Raw genomic sequence first — 23,064 nt, 5'->3', positions numbered from 1 at the left:
CCATTTTGGGAACTGCTGCTTCAGTCGAATGACAGGCATATGAATCATTTTTAATATGCTAGATGCACTTGCAATTGACCACCACTTAACCCACTTCCAAGTCACCAGGGCTCTCAGTTACCCTCTCTGCAATACGGTGGCAGATGCCCGCTGCTCACTAGATACCAGTGGGCAGCAGGTGACTCTCTAGGACTCCCACACGCTTCTGCTCAAACTGGGATAGGACTTGTTTATGCCACTTTTACTGCTAGTAATTATACAATCTGATTATGCATTACATAATAATACTAAGTATTAGAATGGGGGAGGGATTTGTTTCTATGAACTAGATTTAATGATTTAGTTAAACTTGGTGTAAAGGTACTTTGCTAAAAACCAACACCAAACAAATAAAAAACTTCCACCAAATTATCAGAGAAAACCTGAGACTAGACAAGAAATGTGAAAATCTATTTTAGGGATAGGGGTGGGGCACAGCTGCCAGAGCTCAGGAATTATTCCTAGTTCTGCTCTCATGAGCTCAGGAGTTAGTCCTGGTGGCACTTGGGGGACCATATGGGATGCTGGGGATTGAATCCAAATCAGTCGCATGCAAGGCAAACATCCTACTCACTATACTACCTTTCTGGCCCTGAAACATAAAGAAAACACGGGTTTAGTTGTCATGCATTAAACAGAATGGAGGGGCTGAACCTTGAAAATTGGGTACTGATTTTATTTTATTTTTTAATTTTTTTTGCTTTTTGGGTCACACCCGGTGATGCACAGGGGTTACTCCTGGCTCTGCACTCAGGAGTCACTCCTGACAGTGCTCAGGGGAGCATATGGGATGCTGGGAATCGACCCCGGGTTGGCCGCGTGCAAGGCAAATGCCCTACCTGCTGTGCTATCGCTCCAGCCCCAAAAATTGGGCATGATTTTAGATGGAAGGTGAGCCATGGAATAAAAGTTGGTGGCAAGAATATGATCACGACATTTATGTCCTCTGCCTTGCCTCTGTAATTTTTAAAAGTGGGACTCAGACTAGAAATCACTGTCACTGTCCTCCCCTTGTTCATTGATTTGCTCGAGTGGGCCCAGTAATGTCTCCATTGTGACACTTGTTACTGCGTTTGGCATATTGAATACATCACGGGAAGCTTGCCACGCTTTGCCGTGCAGGCAAGATACTCTCGATAGCTTGCTGGGCTCTCCGAGAGGTATGGAGGAATCGAACCTGGGTCGCCCGGGTTGGCCGCGTGCAAGGCAAACGCCTACCCACTATGCTATTGCTTCAGCGTACTGACTAGAAATCAGTGCAAGAATATGGTCATAATTGCATTTTAAAGAGACATAAAAGCTTATCTCTCTGAAGACCTTAGAAAAGGCCCAGTTACTACCATCCCTTGAGTTGGGCCATTTGTTAAACTATTATTTGACTTCTGGGAAATAATCTAGAATCTTTCCTATTTGACTTCTGGGAAATAATCTAGACTCTTTCCTAAGTTTTCCCTCCACCTCTCCTTTAGTTGCTAGGTTGGTTTCAGCTATGATAAAAAGAGTCTTCATGAATATAAACATACATTTTATCATGTGTTTATAATATGAATACATTTTATTTGTATCCTGTCACCTAGTTCTAGAAAGCAAATTGAGAAAATTGTAAAGACAAAACATACAAGCACTTCCTATATAAAGAATCAACGGGAATTTTTTCTGATTATTATTAACTCTGGAAAAGTTACTTCATATCTCTGAGACCTCCTTCAATTTCCTTTTTCTAAAACAACACAACTAGCCCTCCTCGCCAATGGGGATGTATTCCTATCACATTAGTATTTGTTTGCTCTAACATTTTCTATAAGACCTAAATATAATTAAAGTTTCTTCCAGTTAAAATTAAAAAACACTTCTTGGAACAACAAACAAAATGTTGAGAAGCTGCCTAAGAACTGAAAATAAACTTCTGCTCTTGGTTGAACCATCCTGCTCTTGATTTCAATTTTAATTGTTTCCCTTTTATTTTTTTAATGGAACCATAATGATATATATATATATATATATATATATATATACACACACAAAGTTGTTCATGAATGGATTTCAGTCACATAATGTTCCAACACCTTACCCTTCGCCAGTGTACATTTCTCACCACCAATGTCCCAAGTTTCCTTCTTACCACACCCCCCCTTCCCTCCCTCCCCCCCTTTCTTTTTCCTCTCTCTCTCTCTCTCTCTCTCTCTCTCTCCCCCCCCCCCCCTCTTTTGGGCCTTATGGTTTAAAATACAGATAATTAAAGGTTATCAGGAATATCTCTTTACCTGTACCCTTCACTACCCGACCCCCCCCCACACACACACACATACACACACTTTTGTGGCAAGGTTCCAACCATTATCCTCCTGACCCCTGTCTGTTTATCCTTACCTTGGCTATTAGTCATATATATGTATATATATATATATATATATATTCCACAAATGAATGCAGTCATTCTATACCTGTCCCTCTCCTTCTGACTCATTTTATTAAACATGATACGCTCCATGTCAATCCATTTTAAGGAAATTACATGACATCATTCTTCTGAATAGCTGCATAGTATTCCACTGCGTAGATGAACCATAGATTCTTTATCCATTCATCTGTTCTTAGGCACTTGGGTTGTTTCCAGATTCTGGCTATTGTGAATAGTGCTGCAATGAGTATCAAAGTGCAGACGACAGTTCTGCTGTGTGTTTTTGGGCACCCAGGGAATATTCCCAGCAGTGGTATTGCTGGGTCAAATGGGAGCTCAATTTTTAGGTTTTTGAGGAATGTCCATACTGTTTTCCAAAAAGGCTGGACTAGGCGGCATTCCCATCAACAATGAATGAGAGTCCCTTTCTCCCACCTGTTCTCAAATTTAGGTATGTTCTCTATTGAGTGCTCGAAAGAAATGTGACAAAAACTTTTTCCAGGTGAGGGAGCACAGAGTTTGAACCAGTTAAAGCAGTAAGCAAGCAGAAGGGGCAGCAAGCGCCAGCACTGGCACATAAGGAATGTGAGAGGCATGCCCGGAAGACGTGAGGCATCAGGAAGTCATAGCATTCATTTCCACACGACCATGCAGGCTCCAGTTCAATGTGGAGCTCATTAAGAGCACTTCAAACTCAAGGTAAACTGTGGACTGGTGGCAAAGAATCAGGAGTTTGAACTGATGCTTGAGCCTTTTGAAGCTACTTTGCTGATTCTTATTTCACATCTCTTTGGAAAAGAACTGAAGACACGGTATCTCCAGAGCAGGTACATTTAAAAGGTAAATTCTTCTCATTTAAAATCTTTTCTTACTGGCTGCTGTTGTCTCTTCCTCCTCCTCCTCTTCGTTTCTTTTTTCGGCCTGTGGTTCACAGGATAAGGCCTATGAATAGTAAATTACCTGACATCCTAACAAACCAGTTTGGCAAAATTGCAATCCCTTTGTTAGTAAGGTAATACTTATGCCATTGAAATTTGAATTTCAGGACTAATCTGTAGAGTTTATGGGAATTATCAAATCATGTATCTTTGGGGGACAGGGGACAGGGGCACACCTGGTGGGCTAAGGGTACCACATGGGATGCTGGGGATTGAACCCAGATTGGCTGTGTGCAAGGCAAGCCTCCTACTTGCTATATTATCTCTCTAGTCCCAGACCATGTAGCTTTCACCCGGGAGCGCTACCTTCTTGGCAATGTTCCAGTGTCTATGAATGCTGCTAGCATATAAATGGAGCAAGCATATATTGGGATTAAAGTCCTATGTTGATTGCAGTGATGCCAATATCACACTTCCCATCAGGAGTTAATAGCAAGAGTCTCCCCAGTGGCCTGGAATAAGCACTGCCTAATGGAAATGGTGGACGGCTAGCACCATCATACAGTAGAAAGATTTGCTAAAATTTGGTTTGGGATTGGTGTTCTGACAGATAAAATGATACCAAGAATTCAACAATGGCATGGTTTAAATCCACAAAGTTCCTAAAGGGTCTATTAATAAATATCTCATGGATGTTTAAGAGAGAGGTGATCCAATGAAGGGTTAAAAACAAGGTGTTTCCCCTCCTCCCTTTTATGGCCTGAGAAGCAGAGTCAATGTTCTAGTCAAGGGATTGAGTGGGACAAAAACAAGCTAATATTTGATATGTAGATTAAATCCTTCTGCATTGGTTTAATGCATTGTACATTGATTTATGCCTGCTGGTATCTGCAGTGAGACAATGAAGTGCAGAGTTCTATAAACCCTGGATAGTTCCCTGGGTCTATGTACTGAAGTGCGATTTTTATAGTGTTTGGGCTGTGGATTTGATTGATGCTACCTAGGACAAGCCACCCTCACCACCTCCACCCACCCATTTCACTAAGCAGGTAAATACAAACAGACTAAAAAGAAGACAACCTGGCTTTCTCTTAAGGGGCATGTTCCACAGCAGACAGCAAAGATCAACAAAAATTTTGCACACTCTGAAAACAGCTATCACTCTGCTTTCATATGGATAATGTAGACTAATGGGTTACGGTATGGCCTACTGGGTACCATTTTTCTTTTCTAAGACTGCAAAGTTGGAGAAAACAGGACATAAAAGAAAAGTTCTACGGACTTATATCAGCACCTAGTCATGAACTATGACAAGGCTTCCATTACACTACTGTTGCCAGGCCATGAGTGGCAAACAAATCATACACGTTAGGCTGCAGAAGCCAAGAACACCAGAGTAAAATCTAGAGGGAAAAAAAGCAATCAAAGGTTAGAGTCTGTTAAGGCAAGCCAGCAGGAACAAAGACCACAGATCAATAATCTCGAAGAACAGGCAGCAGAAAGCAGAAGTGAGGGAGCAAGTATGAAGTAGCCCTAGCTGAACAGCCAGTGGGGTCAGTGGGCTAGACTCCAGCATCCTGCCAGGAAAGCCCCTCCTCCAGCACCAGAAACTTCAAGGCTCCCCCATGAACACATCAAAGAGACCAAACAGCATAGAAGGAAGACTCAGTATTCCGTAGTATTCACCTGTGTCACGTTGTTTAAACAATCAGGCAAATCCTAGCACAGACGCTATCATTATTTCAGTCATGTTCTACTGACTCTGCAATACTGAAGGTCATTGAAAGAGAGCTACAAGTTGACATTTATGTCTTTGTTGACTCTGCAATTATAAGTGCCAGAAATGTGCAGTGACTATTAACAGAAGAATTCTGGAAAGTATTTCTGAAATTGTACCCACCTCAAACTAATACATTATTTCTTAAAGATTTGTATTAACAGAAAAGACCTGATTGTAAGAAAACACACACACACACACACACACATATGTATACACACATCTGTTGAAATGCCAGAACATATAGAATATAGAACTTTTTAAATTAAGCAAGACTGCAAAGAAGCTCTTGTCTAAATGCTATTTTAAATATGACGCTAAAAATTCTCTGGGATGTAATTTTATCTTTGGTAAAATGTGGCGGTCGAATTTCATAGTCATTAGGCAAAAACTCAGTTCTAAGAACATTATGCCTTAGTTTCTGTCTTTCGGGGGTTTTGTTTTGTTTTCTGGCTTTTTGGGTCACACCTGGCAACATTCACACCTGGCAACATTCAGGGGTTACTCCTAGCTCTGCATTCAGGAATTACTCCTGGAGGTGCTCGGGACCATATGGGATGCTAGGGATAAAGCCAGGGTTTGCTGCGTGCAAGGAAAATGCCCCATCCACTGAATTATTGTTCTGGCCCCCTTAGATTTTTAAGATTACTTTTCAATGGACTTCGATTGACTTCAATGATTCATAAATGTTCAGTTCAATATTGTTTGGTGTGTTTGTGGGCCATACCTGACGATGCTCAGGGGTTACTCCTGGCTCTGCACTCAGAAATTACTCCTGATGACAATATGGGATGCTGGAGACTGAACCCTGGTCAACCAGGAGCAAGGCAAAAGCCCTACCTGCTGTACTATCTTTCCAGCCTCTAACATATGGTCAAAAAAATATTCTTCCATCTGAAGAGAAATTAAGTTTAGAGAAAATAAGGTAAACATTTTTAGAAGCACCTGCTCCAATATTTATATTAACACATAACTGAATTTAATAATACCTTTCACGAAGACAAAATCTTGCCTCCTGCTACAACATGGATGAAACCGGAAGGGGCATTTAAGCACAGTTAAGTTAGGAGAAGGAAGACAAATCCCAGATCAAAGATGGTACACAGAGAAGCGAAGCCAGAGTCTCTGACCACAGAACTGAGGTTACCATCAGCAGAGGACTCTGTGCAGAAATGGCCCAGTGGATTGCACTGGAGGTATGCTGGCATTTTATTAATGGGTATGACAACACTCAACACTGTAAATTTTTACACTCTTGCAAACCAGTGTTACCATAAAAAAAAAAAAGGAAAATACCTTTCAAGAAACAGAAATGTAAATCAATCTAATATTAACTCTAAAATCTAATTCTAAGAAGCTGGGGATGGAGTTCATGTGGTAAGGGCCTGATCCACAGCACTGCAAGAACAAATAAAATCACCTAATGATTTGAGGTAGTCAGACAGATAAGTCAAATAATAGCATGGCATGTAACACTAATATTTGTTACTGCTGAACACATACATTCTAGAAAAGAACAGGCCAGAGAGAGTGTACAGGGTTAAGGCACTTGCTTTGCACATGGCTGATCCTGGTTTAAACCTGGTACCACAGGTCCACTGAGCACAGAATTGCTGGGAGCGTCTGCTCCCTAAGCCCCACCTCCACCCAAAAAGATAAGAATTCCAGACATGAAAGTTCAGATCCCTAAGCTGACTTGAAAGGCAAGTTAGGGGGAAGTAGGGGGGGAGAAAATAACTAATAGGGAACAGAGTCACACCTTTCCAGTTCCCAGGTTAAATAAAGAGCAGGCTAGACTGGCTTCCCCCCGAGTACTGAGGAACAGTGGACACACAGACACTAACTTCCATGACAGTACTCTAGAGTAGGTACTTCGGATCTGCCTCTCTTTTATCAACTAAACACATGCATGAACTCCACCCCCCGACACACACATACACACACACATACACACACACACACACACACACACACACACACACACACACACAGAGTTTTCTGCAGTAGTCCAAATCTGTGTTCAGTACTAAAGTAGATTTAAGGGGAAATAAACTTATGAATTTTCCATCGGAAATTTTTACTTTTAATAAAGTAGAAATGGTTACTTCAAAGCCCTTGTTATTTTGTCTATTTTACCTTTGGGTTGTAAAAATGAAACAACAAAATAATCAACCCATTTGTTAAAAGACACTAAGAAATTTTATTCTCACTTCTAAAGATCCCGAGTCAGAATCATAAGCAAATTCAATTTAATTCAAGTGCAATGTCACAAGTAACAGGTTTACATATTCTCATTTGATCTCTAAAATGACTATATCACTGTGAAATATGTGACTTTTTTCAAGGAGAGAAAATTGCACATAACTAGTTCATTTCTATTTAGATTTATTATGATGTATCTTAAAAAATGGTTTCAACTCAATATATATTATTTTTCAAAAGATGACAGCATTATTCAATATTATGCCTGCCTGATTAATAACTTTAAAGGGGGTCTTCACAAATGGATAAACAAGCATACTTAGCTGCCGAACCTTTATGTTTGCATGACTGACAAGATGAAATTCAATTTGTTCAATTTTCATGGCTTCAAGGATACACACAAGCACCTTTCCACAACAAATCCCTTCCCTGACACAGTTAAATGCAAATGATCTTCCTTCTGCCTTACTCCAGAAAGCTCCTGCACACATAGCTGATACGCCACCTACTGCAAAGCTGAGCTGCCGGCGCAGACAGTGCTGCCAGCATTCCCATTCCAGCACCAGGCTGGGCTGAGTCAAGGCGTGTTCCTGTGCGCTCGTTTCTTTTTGGAAAATCTCAAAGCCAAGAAACAGAAGCTACAGCAGCATTTTCAAAAATGGAGCGTAAACTGAACAGAAGAGAGAAAGAGAAGGAGTACGAAGGGAAACACAACAGCCTGGAAGATGCTGACCAAGGGAAGAACTGCAAATCCACACTGATGACCCTCAATGTGGGTGGCTATTTATACATTACGCAAAAACAGACCCTGACCAAGTATCCAGACACTTTCCTTGAAGGTGTAGTGAATGGGAAAATCCTCTGTCCGTCCGACGCCGATGGTCATTATTTCATAGACAGGGATGGGCTCCTCTTCAGGCACGTCCTAAACTTCCTACGAAATGGAGAACTTCTGCTGCCTGAAGGGTTTCGAGAAAATCAACTTCTTGCACAAGAAGCAGAATTCTTTCAGCTCAAGGGACTGGCAGAAGAAGTAAAATCCAGGTGGGAAAAAGAACAGCTAACTCCCAGAGAGACCACTTTCTTGGAAATAACTGATAACCATGACCGCTCACAAGGACTGAGGATCTTCTGCAATGCTCCTGACTTCATTTCAAAAATAAAGTCTCGTATTGTCCTGGTGTCCAAAAGCAGGCTGGATGGATTTCCAGAGGAGTTTTCAATATCTTCAAATATCATTCAATTTAAGTACTTCATAAAGTCTGAAAATGGCACTAGACTCGTTCTAAAGGAAGACAACACCTTTGTTTGTACCTTGGAAACTCTGAAGTTTGAGGCTATAATGATGGCCTTAAAGTGTGGATTTAGACTGCTGACCAGTCTGGATTGCTCCAAAGGGTCAATTGTTCACAGCGATGCACTTCATTTTATCAAGTAATTACCTGTGTCACGAACAAAGGCAACAAGCATGCAGCCAGCAAGCTTCGAAAACGACAGCATCAAAGGCATCCCAAATAATGTGCCCAGCTAGCTCGTACTCAGAGCCCTGCTGCTAATCAATGACTGTGAGCTAATGGTATGTAAATTCTATTGCTAAAGATGTCCTTCTGTAGGGTGTTCCTGCTGAACAGACTCATACTGAAATGAAAACAGTGGTCTTCTATATACTGCAAATAAAGACTGAATGCTTTGCTATTTGCTTATTTTTCCTTAAGCTGTTCTTTCAATCAGCGTGTCTTGGGCACTTACACGATGAACAAGCATGCACATTATATACTGTTCATTTAAGTAAATGGTAGTAAAATATTTTAAGGGTCAATAAGATTTTAAATCCTTTCTACTACAGCAAAAAAAAAAAATCTACAAGGAAACGGAACCAGTAAAATTAACCATTAAAAGGAACACAGTTGTACAGATTTTTAAACAGAGCTACAGTACAACAAAAAGAGATCGTAGGAAAGTATTAGAGCTACCGGTTTAATTTTTAATGGTAAGCACCAAAATCTTACTGTTTTTGTATTTCATTCTAGAATTATAGCTGAATTGATATATTGCTAAAAATTCCTAGAAAAAAACTGCTTGATGACAATTAAAAAAAAAAAAAGTCCTGCTAGGTCCTTTGTATTAATAACTACAATAAAAGTTACATGTGTAATTTTAAAAATAAGTAGTCACTTGATGCTTTTAGATGACACTAGACACTGATAGAGCTGACTGGCTGCAGCAGTAATCTGGCTGCCTGGCTGGCTTTCCAAGTGACAAAAATCAGCAAATCTCTTTTTTATATTTTGCAGGCTGAGTTCTAACACAGCATGGAGAACTCATTCTCAAAAGAGTATGTGGTATCAGAATAACAGAAATGATTTTCAAAATCACTATACGTACTCACTGATCAAGTTCAAAAATATTAAATATCATTAAAGATTTTAATGAAAGAACTTTATTTCTTTATATTAGCCATTCTTTATATACCCGACTCTTTTTGGTACCTGTTTTGATGCCAAATCTCAGAGTCACTGAGTTGTGTAATTGCTCAACTTCATGCTAAACTAGGAGTTCTCTTCAGTTATTTTATTTAGAAAGTCTCGTTAAGAATGAAGTTTCATATATGGCTGTCTCAAAGAAACAATCCAGAAACTTAGCTTTAAATACGAGTGTGATTTTTTTCCCCTCCCTGTAACAGCTACATCATTTCCATGCCACTTGTTTTCTTTGGTTTCTAAGGAAAATTTAGAGCTAAATTTTCTTCCTTAAAATTTCATCATTCAAACTGCAATTCAATCTCAATTTTAATAAAATCAACAGAAATTTTTGAAAATACAAAAAAATTAGCATGCAGATTGAAAGATTAAACATAAAAACTTAGACTGAACAGACAGCAAAGCTGCTTCAATCTCAGAACACCGACCTCCAGGTACCACCTTGAAAGGCAGCACAAAAGTTGGCTCTACAATCCTAATAGTGTTACTTTTACGTTTAGAGTGCAAAAAAGGTCGTTCAAAAATCCACATTAAAAAACCTCCGTATCAACCACACAATCTTATTTTATGTGTAAAAGAAAATAATTTTTACCCAAACATCAAATTGCCTCTAATAAAATGGCCTGATTTAGATTTAAAGAAAGCATGAGAACAGAAATAGTGAAGCTTAACAGTCTCTGCAACTGAACATTTTAGCTATCCCTTCAGTTTATAAATCGAATTTTCCTTGGCATTTGTATTTTGCTAATAAGAAAACTGGAAAGACAATGTCAAAGAAAAATTTTCTTTAACAAGATTTCATTACTGATAATAAAAATAGGCCTGACATATCTCTTCATAGAAGACAGAGAACAAATCTCTACTTTTGCATTAAGAAAGAAAATTTAGCTGTTGTAATACACAATTACTATTGATGAAAACCACTGATTTTTATGTAAGTCTCTAACAAAATCCTACGAAGTATTTAATTCCACCTTAAACTACTGATAAATCATACTGGAAAATAACCTAGTAATTTAGAAAGAAATGTATCTTTTACAAATGTGCCTTTTACAATTTAAAATTACTTGCGCTTGGATTTACATATTCCAGTGCCTAAGAATTATACTAAATTCTGAAAATATCTAGCTTTTAGTTTCATTATTTTCTGGAAGTATTTAGAAATTCTTTCTACTCAAGAAATTATACAAAATGATAGCTATAAATCAGAGTAAAGCTGTCAAATTTTTACATGCATTTACTTCAAAATTTCTTCCTCAGATCTTTTCTAACACTGTTCCAAGGAATAACCACAGTGATTCTTTAGAAAAGTATTAAAATATCGGCTATCATCTTGTCATCAGCTAAACATACATACTTTGTATTTTGTATTATCCTACAGTGATTTCAAGCACTGACTTTAAAAAATGAAAATAAATAAGCTTACGGTATATACTACTTTGTAAGATATATAGAGCAGCATGCAGAATAAATGAACCACTCATATAGCTTTCCAAATATTACAAGATAATTACTATCCTAGACTGAAGAAAATATTGAAAAAACTTCAGTGTTTAAAGAAAAAATAATACTTCCTTCAAGTGCTATTTAGTTCAGTGTTTTATTACATGCAGTATAACATGCTACAAACACGTTATCTCAATTAATTCTCACAATCTTGAAAAATAAAACATTGCACTCTTTTCTTTCACAGATGAAGAAACAGACTTAGAGAGCTAAGAAACCTGCTTATGGACACGCAGTTATTATGTGGTAGAGGTGGAATTAGGATTTGAAACCCAGATAAACCAGTTCTAGAGCAAGTAGAAATTACATCTGCTTTTGAAGGACATTCACATCTCTAATACCTAGAACCTGCATAAAAGAGGCCTTCAGAAAGTAGGTAAATATGAAAACCAAAATATAGGGCTGCATCACTTGAAACAATCTCACAATGCAGGTATTCTTAAAATGTTAAGTGGATTCGGGAAAGCAAATAATATTTTTAATGTCAGGTTGTGTCATTAAAAGGGGTGAATCATTCTCACAAGAGTAAAAAAAATCCAAACTTGCCTATTAGTAAATCTTTGCTGAGTGGGGGATTAACTTTTTTATGACTTGTATAATCCATAGAACTGGTATCATGAGAAAAAATATGACACATTGAAATACACTTGGGCTCTGGCGTAAGGCATGGGTCCACATTCCATGAACATCCAGTAACTTATTTATACCAATATGTAAGCAGGATTTTCAACTTCTTTGAACTTCAACATCCTCATAGTAAAGTGAAGACAATTTATTAACTAAAGAACTTCTGTAAGGCTAAAATCATATGTAAGATGCCTCACCCACAGCAGACTTAGTTACTAAGTATTGGTTAGTATTCAACGTAAAGTATCTTCGTGACAACCATAAATCATAGGCACAAAATCACATATTTATATTAATTAGGTTTTCTACTTAGACACACAATTAAATTTTCTAACACAATGGAGCTTTTAACAAATGCATAAAGATACAAGAACATATATTTAAATCACTATAGGCAGTTTCAACTTATACAGGTTAAAAATATATTATGGTTTCTCAAGCCTTGCATCTTTGGTTTTCTTATATAAAACCTACAAGAACAAAATAGTTTTGCAGCTGTTTAATCAGTAATTTTAAATCAGCCAGCAGTATTAAGTGTGATAACACAATTTTTAAAGTACTTCCTCTAACACAGACCACTGGTGGTTGCCAGAGATAAGTGGAGTAGGGAGGAGTGGGTGAAATGGGTGAGGGGTTAAAAGGTATCAACCTGCAATAAAAACATGTCATAGGAATGTAGTATATAGCAAGGCAAATATAACTACAAATACATATTTGACGGTTCTTAGGAGAAGAATCTTGAAAGTTATGACTATTAGAAAAAGTTGCAAGTAGAGTGATGGATGGTACTGAGTGATCATTTTGTAATAGGTAACTATCACATTAAGTTGTACACAAGAAATGGAATGCTACATGTCAGTTACAATTCAATAAAAAAAGATACACCTATCTAATTCATTGTGATTAACTGCAATGTTAGTCAAAGTTAAAATTAGAATATCTGAATCATTATCCTTGCAATAAAGCAGAGATCTAATGTGAACAGCATGTATCTTTGAAATCATTTGTATTGAACTTTGAAATATATGTTTACTTCTGTAGCAGACAGTATCCTGATCATATTTTATTGAAGCTAATATTAAAATTAGTTTGCTTCTGTAAACAAATACAGAGGACGGGGCAAGAAAGTGTGCTGCATAAGTAAAAAATAAAATTTAAAATCTGCCTAAGATAATTTATAGAGAACACTCTGTTCCTATTTCCTCTCAATAAAAACATGTTATTAATTTCTATTAAACAAAATATCTTCTATTGTTGTACTGCATGTATAATTAAATTTTCCAACAAAGCAAAAAAAATGTATACTGATAGCATTTTGTACATAAAACAGTGACTCTAGCTTTGTTTCAACCATTAATTTGTTTTTCTGTAATACAGAACTAGCTATTAAAGAGTATGATTAAACTTTTTTTATATGCTTGATTCCCTAGCATAAAGCAGACAATTTAGGGGTTGGAGCAGTAAGTGGGTAGGGGAGACTTGCCTTGCACACAGCTGATTCAGGTTTAATCCCCAGCACACCACATGGCCCTCCAAGCCCACCAGGAGTGATCCCTGAGTGCAGAACAAGCAGTAAGCCCTGAGCATCACTGAGTGTGGCCCCCAAACCCAAAAACAAACAAACAAACAAAAAACCCTAAAACTATTTAGACTACTAGCTTTACAGGTTTTTCTAACCCCAAGATCCAAAACATTCAATGACACTTAAAGGCAAGTACAGTGGTTATATTCTAAACATAGATCTAATTAATTTTTGAAAAGAGGTCCATCTTTTCAAAGTAATTTAGATTTTATCTTCTGGAATGTTTTGCGTGAATTTTTCTATGCCATTATAGTATGGATATGCCTACTGATTTCTTAATTCCACCCCACTGATTTGTCTCATTATAACAGGTAGTTATTGGCTAATTTTTAAGGTTCTTTAATATCTGTTGAATAACACTAACTTTTTAATCTCACAGGTTGCTTTTATCAACTTTCTACAGCTTAATGTTTCACAAAGAATTAGACTAGCACTTATTTGAAGTCTCAACTAATAAAATTAAATTTTGTATTTGATAGTACAGCAGGTAGGGTGTTTGCCTTGCACGCAGCTGACCTGGCCGATCTGAGTTCGATTCCTCCGCCCCACTCAAGAGAGCCCAGCAAGTTACCGAGAGTATCTCAGCCGCAAGGCAAAGCCTGGCAAGCTACCCATGACATATTCCATATGCCAAACACAGTAACAACAAGCCTCACAATGGAGATATTACTGGGCCCGCTCGAGCAACGAGAGGACAGTGCTGTAGTGCTATTTATTTAAAAATAAAACCTGAGTATGAAGACAGACTCGAGCTCCTACAATCTAAACAATTTTATATTTATACATATTTTTATCCACATATATCTATTAAAAATTCCTACAGAAAAAAAAGATGACACAAAGAAATAATGATTAGTATAGGTAAGATGATCAATTGCAACGTTAAACAAAATAAATTTAAAAAATCATAGGATACTAGTTTTCATAGAGAACAGAGAAACAACCCCAAATTACAATCACAGGCATTTATGATACATAATTTTTTTTTCTTACAACATAGCTGAAACTTCAAAGTATATTCAATGACATTAAAATCTGGAAGCAGGTTTTATTATGATTCACAGTTAGTTATATTTCCTTTCTCTCTCATATTAATAAAATTTTGGATTACTTGGTTATCAGGCAGATTGTATTTTAGAGACCCAAAAATGGGAGATTCATTTATATCTTTTCATAAAGAAAATAATTCTTGTATTGTGAATTTCACAAGCTGATGGATATATAGAAAAATAATAAAGTTTTATGCCCAAACTGGGCTAGTAACACCAAGATGTTTAGTGAAGCCAAAGGCTGTGCTCTCAGCAAAATCATTCCTAGTCTTCATTTTGTGTCACTTGAACACTTTTCATTTAACTAAGTAAACATTTTAGTACAATTTAATTCCCTATATTGAAAAAAGTGAGTATGTGCTAAAGAGTGGTCATGTTTATTCAATGCAGAGGAAAGAAAAACAAAGAAAATTTCAAAATCAAAGTAAAAGATGTTCCAACTAAACCATGAAATCAAATGATTACAAAGTTATAAAGTCTAATGATAGTCAAAAAGTTGAAGTCTCCTGGGACAGGGAAACGACACAAAGACACAAAGGACCAGCACTGCATGGTCCCCTGCGCACCAATCCAGGAGCGGCCTGAGCACTGCCGGATTGGTGCCCTCCTTTCTCAAGAGAGAAGTCTCTCAAGCTGGGAAGGTGGCTCGGATCAGGGACATAAAGGCTGAGACCAGCTTCTGCATGCCGAAGGGTCGGGTTCAATCCCAAAGCCTGAGCCAGAAGGAGCCTCTGAGCCAGGGGCTGCTCCTGAACACCACAGGAAGTGGCACAGAACAAAATAAGATACACACCTGAAACCTTTCCTCCAGAAACCAATGATTCGTTTTCAAGGGGATAACCACCTACCTCTTTTCCTCGAATAAAACATGTACCGTACTTCTACGAGTCTCAGGTATTATATGATAAAAGGTCACTTCCTTGGCAAAGTACGTGAGGAGACATGAGCAGAATCCTCACATAGAAACCTGCATCACTGGTGCTTTGTGGCTCTTAGATGTGGCCAAGCTATCGAGTTCTGGCTGACAGGATATGAGGAAAACTTGTACAGTCAAAGTTTTTACATGTGCTCCTGGGAAAGGTTATGCAGAGCTTCCGAGCATTTCTGCTGCCACTTTTGCTGCTGGGGATGAGAAATGGGTGGTTCTAACTAGAGGCGCGGCAGCCTGAGGTGGAAGCCACCAAATGACACAGGAAGAATGCGGCCGGCATCCATGCAACCCTTCATACTAGACCGGAATCTCTCGTGGCAAAACTTGCTAAATTTATGTAAGAAAAATACATTTAAGTAACTGATTATCTATCTATCTATCTATCTATCTATCTATCTATCTATCTATCTATCTACCTACCTATCTACCTACCTACCTATCTATCTATCTATCTATCAACAAATCCCAAAGGTGGGGAGTATTACAAACTCCATTGTACAAATGAGAAAGAAGACCCGCAGAATGTGTGGCTTGCTGCAGTCACATAGTTCATGGGAAATCTCTTATCATTTCAGACTCAACACTGGGAACTCAGTGAGAGACTGGGGAGAGGACAAGAGGCTTTAGAATGGGCAAAATAATGTCAAGTGCAGCTTGGTCTTTCCATTTGTTTAGATGAGACCTAGATCTAGCTTCAAATACAGGAAGTCATTCAAGTAAACAAAAGGAAAAATCCTCTTTCTAGTTGAGTGCTGTGCAAGAAAGAACTAGAACAGACAATGCATTTCTGAGGTGTGTAAGATCATAGTCACAGAAGGGAAAGGCAGGGAATACGTGGGGCAGAAGTCTAACCAGAAAGGGAACCTCTGAAATACAAGGGAACCTCTGAGGATACCTGCTAGATCTAGGTATCCTCTAGAGGATTAATATGAGAATATTAGTGGGGCTGGAGAGATAGCACAGTGGGTATACGCAGCCGACCCTGGTTCAATCCAGACACCCAATATGGCCCCCAAAAGGATGAAAGGATATAATGGCAGTTTATAAAATGATGTTATGAATAATAATAACAGTAATCATATTAAAAAGCAAAATAGACTTTCTCCTACTTCCCTAAAGGACCAAAAATGCTTTTAAATACTCAAAATCAAAAAGCATCTTGCATGCTATTTTATAGTCAGTCACATTGATGGCAGATTTCTTTTACACTTTATTAGAAGTTGACACAAACCTCAGCAAACAATTTTAAAGCATGTGTGGAGGGCTGGAGCAATAGTCCAGCTAGTAGGGCAACTCACCTTGTATGCAGTTGACCAGGGTTCGATCCCCAGCATCCCATACTGAATTCCAAGCCTGCCAGGAGTAATCCCTGAGCACAGAGCCAGGAATAAGCCCTAAGCATCACCGGTGTGGCCCCAAAACCAAAAAAGAAAAATATAACAAACAACAAAAAAAACCCACACCTCCCTTACCCCCTTCCCCAAAAAAGTTTAGAATGTAAAATTATTTTATAAACTGCCTTTGTAAACTATGGTCCTTAGCTTTAAGTCTAATATCCATTTCACTTCATATTCCTTACCAATAGAATTATGAACTCATGTACAGAACATGCTAAATCACCAAATAATGAAAAATTATTAATCTTTACTGCATTTAACTTGTGTCACACACTGTCATTCACTTCTATAACTGCTACCTGATTTACAAATGAAATTGAACTTTAACAAAAAAGTGTGCCTAAGCTTTCAGGACTCATAATGAGTTGGTCCAGCTACTGGTTTTAAACTCACTCTTAATTACTATAACAAACACTCAGCCAATCTAAATTATCCCCAGCTCTGATAAGCAGAAAATGAGCTTTATCTTCGTTTGCCTTACAAGCGGCCAACATGGCCGACCCGAGTTCGATTCCTCCGCCCCTCTCAGAGAGCCCGGCAAGCTACCGAGAGTATTCGATATGCCAAACACAGTAACAACAAAGTCTCCAATGGAGACGTTACTGGGCCCGCTCGAGCAAATCGACGATCAACGGGAGGGCCTTTACCTTTACCTTTAATCTTCATCTATGAAGAACAATGCCTATCAAACAACTTTACAGTAAAAACAGTATTCTGAGGTAAGGTATTTTAGCTCCCATAGAAGCTGATTTTGAGAATGATAGTTTTTTTTTGGTCTTTGTTTTTCCCCACACAGGCGATTACTTATTTACAAGACTCTTAGCTGCTCATTCAAGGATTTCCCTGCATGTGCTCTCAACCCCCCAACCCTCTCCAGACTAAGCCTTTTTACTCTGATTTATTATTCTGAAGTGGTAATAATGACTTTTCTTAAAACTGCTATAAAAATAATTCCAAGCTGCCAGGAGAAGCAAAAAGAAAGGGAAGATTAAGAAGAAAATTGAAGACATGATATCTGCACATGACTTTTGTTTTCTGATGACTAAATAAGAATCATTAAAGAGATTGGCATTTTACCAGTACAAAAAGATACATTAAAGAAAAGACAAGCCTTTTGCAAGTTACCATATTTGGAAATAAAAGTTGAACGCATTTCATTACAATTAAAACTACAGGAAAATAAATGACTTAAAAAAAAAAAAGACATAAGGGATACTGACCAAATAAAACTATAGATTATAATTCAGAAAAATGTTTTTAAATTAGAGGGGGCCTTGAGAGGGCCTGACCCAGGCCCCGTGCCTTGAACATGGCCTCCTGGACATCCCAAGGGGGGGTCTGGTGGGCCCAAATGCCACAGGGCGTGAGCAGCACCACAGGCTCCAGCACTGCCCCACCGGCCTTGCTAGCTGAGTACTGTGGGAACGGACCTACCCCTCTCCCTGAACTTAGAGGGGAACCAGAAGATAGGTTGGTGACTACAAGCACTTGCCTAGCAAGCATGAGGTAATGGGCTCAATACCCAATACCACTTACTAGCACCCAGGGTCGTCCTCAGGGTGCTGCTGTCTGAGCCAAACAGAGCTGGCTGAGTGCAAGTGTCACAGCGAAAGTGGTGGTGACTAGGGTGAGCATGATGGCCAAACATGCACAAGCGCTATGCAACACAGCAGCACGAGCAACAAGAGGAAGGATCGGCAAAAATAAAATAAAAATTAGATACTGCCATCACAGGAAATTAAGAAGTATGTGAAGGAGAAAAAAGGGAAGCATGGCTCAATAAGTAGATCAATTCTTCCACACACACAAAAAATTGAACACAGTTAAATTTAATACTGTCTAGAACTCTTTGAGATATAAAAAAAAACTGTAAATAAACATTTTACTTTATATATCTAAAATAGGCAAAGTATTCGATCTAAAATGAAAGACTAAAATCTGCAAGAGAGTTGAAAAGAATATATGTGTATTTTGTAAAAGTCACCATAAACTCTTATTCTGGGGGTGGGAAGAACTAATGTTGATATCTAGGCAATGCAGAGATTAATGAAAATAATTTAGAAATAAACTGGCATAAGCAAAACCTGAAGAAAGCACAAATCTCATTATGAACGTAAGGTTAAGCAACAAAGAAATTAGTTGCAAAACAATGTTAATCTTTAATGACTTGACAGTGTGAATACAAGCAATAAAAAATTAGAAACTGTGTTTTGGTTTTAAAAAACAACAACTGTCAAAAACTGAAAAAGCTAAAACTGACAATTTCTCCATTATATGAAACCTAAATATAAGAGGAATTTTGGGGAACAATGATTTTTTTTGCAGAAAAAAGTGGTTTTTGACATTCAGTAATTCTTTCCAGTTTCATCTATTACTTCCAGTAAATTAGCTATACTTGTTTCTAACACCTGTAACAGTGGGCAAACCTATTTCGATCAAATCTTCCACTGAAAACAACTATAAAAGCAGAGAGATAGAGATCTGGGTGCTTGTTTTGCATGTTGCCAATACCTGTTGGATACTCAGCAACACATATGGTCCCCAAGACCCTCCGGAGAGATCCCTGAGCACCATTAGATGTGACCCAACATACCCCCAGCCCCAAAGACAGAATAAAAAATCTTAAAAGTATCAAAAGGCCATAGATAATAAGTAATCGCCGAATTCCAAGAGAGAAAAAAATCAAGCTCCCCTGAGGTAATTCAGGGAAAGGACCCTTCCTTTAGATGGATGCTCTCAAGGCACAGAAATCAAACTTCAGAGTCTGGACAAGGGAGAGAGTCTAACAGGAGTTTTTGTCTGTGACAGATTTAGAGTACGTGGAAAGCCCCTGATGAATCTAAGTAGGATGACAAGTGGTCCTTGTTTCCAGAGGCACGGGTGTTTCTTTCTACTCTCAAATAAGCTCCTGCTTGGAAGCCAAGCCCTGAGCACCCTAACAGTGACCTAGCTTCAATCTACTGGCCAGCCAATCACACAATGTCAAGTCTTAAGATGTTTTAATGGGGCTGTGGCAGTTTCTAAAAATGACTGCTAATCCCGGTACACAGTGAAAAGTGTCACACGTTTTAAAAGGAACCAAACAGGACACCTAAAAGTTCAAATGTGATAAGTAAAAATGAAACCTTATCCTGTCACTGTCACTGTCCTCCTGCTGTTCACCTATTTGCTCAAGTAGGCCCAGTAACATTGTGAGACTTGTTACTGTCTTTGGCTTATCGAATACGTCACGGGTAGCTTGCCAGGCGTTGCGGTACGGGCGCGATACTCTCGGTAGCTTGCCGGACTCTCTGAGAGGGGAGGAGGAATCAGATGCATTTATTTGTTTGGGGGCCAAACCCAGTGGTGCCGAGGACTGCTGATGGCTCTGTGCTCAGGTGTCACTTCCCGTGACTTTTGTGACGATGTGATACTGGGGACTGAACCCAGGGCTCCTGCATGCAAAGCATGTTTTTGAACATTTGAGACATCTTCCCAGCCCATGAATACATCTGAGGAATAGAACAGACACAACTGAAGAAAGAGCTGGTGAGGCAGATTATAGGAAAAATTAAATTTCCAGACTGGGAAGAAGGGAAGTAGAAGAAATGGAAAAGGTATCAAAGGTACAAAGAGTGTATGCATACTTTAAAAGTTTATTTTTTTGTTTTATTTTTATTTTTTTGCTTTTATTTGGGGGGGGGTCACACACTAGCGATGCTCAGGGGTTACTCCTGGTCCTGCACCCAGGAATCACTCCAGGCAGTGCTCGAGGGACCATATGGGAAGCTGGGAATCGAACCCAGGTCGGCCACGGGCGAGGCAAACGCCCTATCCGCTGTGCTATTGTTCCAGCCCCAAAAGTTTATTATTATTATTATTATTATTTAATTTTGAGGTGTTCATACCCCATGGTGCTCAGGGATCACTCCTGGTAGGGACAGGGGAAACATATGCAGTACTGGAAACCTGGGTCAGTTGTGTGCAAGGCAAGTGTCCTGCCTCTACAGTTGTCTCAAGTCCCTAGTTACATCTTAGGTGGCACAATTTTCAATACTGTCAATGACAGAAGTCATACATTTAATGTTCTAAGACGGAACCCTGCATGAGACTGTCCCCTTCCTCAACCTATGCCCTAATCCCCACTAGTTCTCCTTTAGCTCAAATATTTCAGAACACAGTAGAAATCTATACCAACAAATCTGGGGCTGGTGCAATAGAACAGGGGGTAGGGCATTTGCCTTGCACACGGCTGACACGGGATCACCTCATCCCATATGGTCTCCCGAGCACCAGCAGGAGTCATTCCTGAGTGCAGAGTCAGGATTAACACCTGAGCACCACCAGGTCATACTCCAAAAGCCAAAAACCAAAAAAACAAAACAAAACAAAAAAGCAAACAAACAAAAAGAAATCTATACCAACAAATCTGATAATTTAGATGAAATACAATTTCTAAATATTAAATTTTACCAAATGAGACAAGATACAGAAAAATCCAAAAAGACCTATAAATTGATTCCACCTATAATTTGTGAAAGGTGTGCTGGGGTCTGTCTGAATAAGGGTTTGCAACATGAAATGCAAGTACCAGACTACACTATCTCTCCAGCGCCCATTTGTTGTTGATTTTTGAAGTTGAATAGTAAGTATCAGGAAATTTCTGTATTATTCTACCACACTTGAAATTTTTCATTAAAAGAATGAATGTAAGCACCAACCTTCCAAAGAATTATATAAAAAAAATCACAAAATCAGTTTTACAAAGCTCTCTGTGAATCCATGGAAATGACAAGATTATTAATTTTTATATAAATTGGATTTCCTAGAGTTTGTAAGGCACTATACCATAGTAATCTGCAAAATGAGACAGCTCTTTAAATGAAATTTCTTACCAACTCAGAACATGTATCATATGATTAGCTATAAAGCTCAAGATGAAATGTATTTCAACTATTTATAAAATGCCATTATAGTTAAGGTAACAATCTGTATAGTCAGTTAGACAATTCATTAGCAAGAGAAAAACTGTGCTAACAACTGCCACAATAGAAAGGACCTTCAACCACCAAATTATAAACACCGTTAAAGCTAACTCTTTTTACTGAAGAGTAACTGCATGGAACAATGATCATTAAGTGTGAAACCCATTGAAAAAGTACTTAAAGCAATTTAAACTTTAGAATGACACACACTCAAGTGCTACAGCAGAAGAAGCACCGTGCAGCGTCTGTATAAAAAGGGAGATTATACTGAAAATCAGTCCTACTAGTGAATAAGGATCTTTTCTGCAACAGTGAAAAAAGCTAGTTTTCTTTTCAAATATACTATGTGTCCCAACTGATCAAAACATTCCTCACTCTTCAGTGCAAGCAACAAAAAGATGAAATAGAAATGTATATAAAATATTGCAGCTGCATGACAATTAACTTCAAAATAGTACTGATAGTTTCCTTTCTGAGGACAGAAAAGCCTGAGGGATTCTCGAGTCAAAAAAAAAAAAAAAACCTATTCCAAGGGCCTGGAACAACCCAGTGGCTTTTAAGCGCCTGGCAATCATGAGGGCCCGAGTGTGACATGCAGTGGTCATTGGATACACTGCGTTTTGGGTACAGCAACGGCATGGACCACCTCTGATTCACTGTAGTGATGTATGTGCACCTGGAGATCTGAAGACGTAAACACTTCAGACTTGTGGACTGGGACGCCCAACAAGTGCTCTCGCACCCGTGTGTGTGTGTGTGTATGTGTGTGTGAGTACCATGGCTGCCACCTGCAGTCACATCTAAACATACGCACTCACATGTACTTGGTACAGCTATCTCCCTGGTCCCTGAAGTTTTCTAATTTTTATATTTTGTTTTGTCTTCTTTGGGGGCCAATTCAGCAATATGCAGGGCTTACTCCTAGCTCTGCACTCAGGGATCACTCCCAAGTGATCCATAGGAAGGACCTTATGGGGTGCTGGGGATTAAATTCAGGTTGGCCTCCTGTAAGGCAATCACCCCACCCTCTGTACTATTGCCCCAGCCCCTTCTAGGCTCTGTATTTTAACAAACTATAGTTTTGGGTTTTTATTTATTTTTTTTTGGCTAATGGTACTGGGGGTCAAACCCATGATCTTATGCGGTGTGGGCTCTAGCGCAGGGTCAAATCCCAGTCTATAATTATCTTTACTATCTCATAGGGACCTTGCATGTGCTAGGCTCTGGGTTT

The 23,064-nt window shown here is 38.7% G+C and overlaps 2 protein-coding genes across 2 annotated transcripts in view; one reads left to right on the top strand and one right to left on the bottom strand.

Moving 5' to 3' along the window:
* Positions 1–23,064, bottom strand: part of GTF2F2 (general transcription factor IIF subunit 2) — a 150,786-nt gene that overhangs the window by 77,813 nt on the left and 49,909 nt on the right. The window lies entirely within an intron of this gene.
* On the top strand, positions 7,787–9,103 carry KCTD4 (potassium channel tetramerization domain containing 4). Its single transcript, XM_056109795.1, has one exon. The coding sequence runs from the start codon at positions 7,956–7,958 to the stop codon at positions 8,733–8,735; it is 780 nt and encodes a 259-aa protein (XP_055965770.1). The 5' UTR covers positions 7,787–7,955; the 3' UTR covers positions 8,736–9,103.

The sequence above is a fragment of the Sorex fumeus genome, unplaced genomic scaffold (genome assembly GCF_029834395.1).
Source record: "Sorex fumeus unplaced genomic scaffold, SorFum_2.1 ptg000008l, whole genome shotgun sequence".
In the NCBI taxonomy this organism is placed as follows: Eukaryota; Metazoa; Chordata; class Mammalia; order Eulipotyphla; family Soricidae; genus Sorex; species Sorex fumeus.
The sequence above is the reverse complement of the archived record's forward strand: the minus strand, read 5'-3'. Positions and strand labels throughout refer to the sequence as shown.

Coding starts and splice junctions, on each gene's coding strand:
- KCTD4 (XM_056109795.1), top strand. CDS start 7,956: ATGGAGCGTAAACTGAACAGAAGAGAGAAAGAGAAGGAGTACGAAGGG.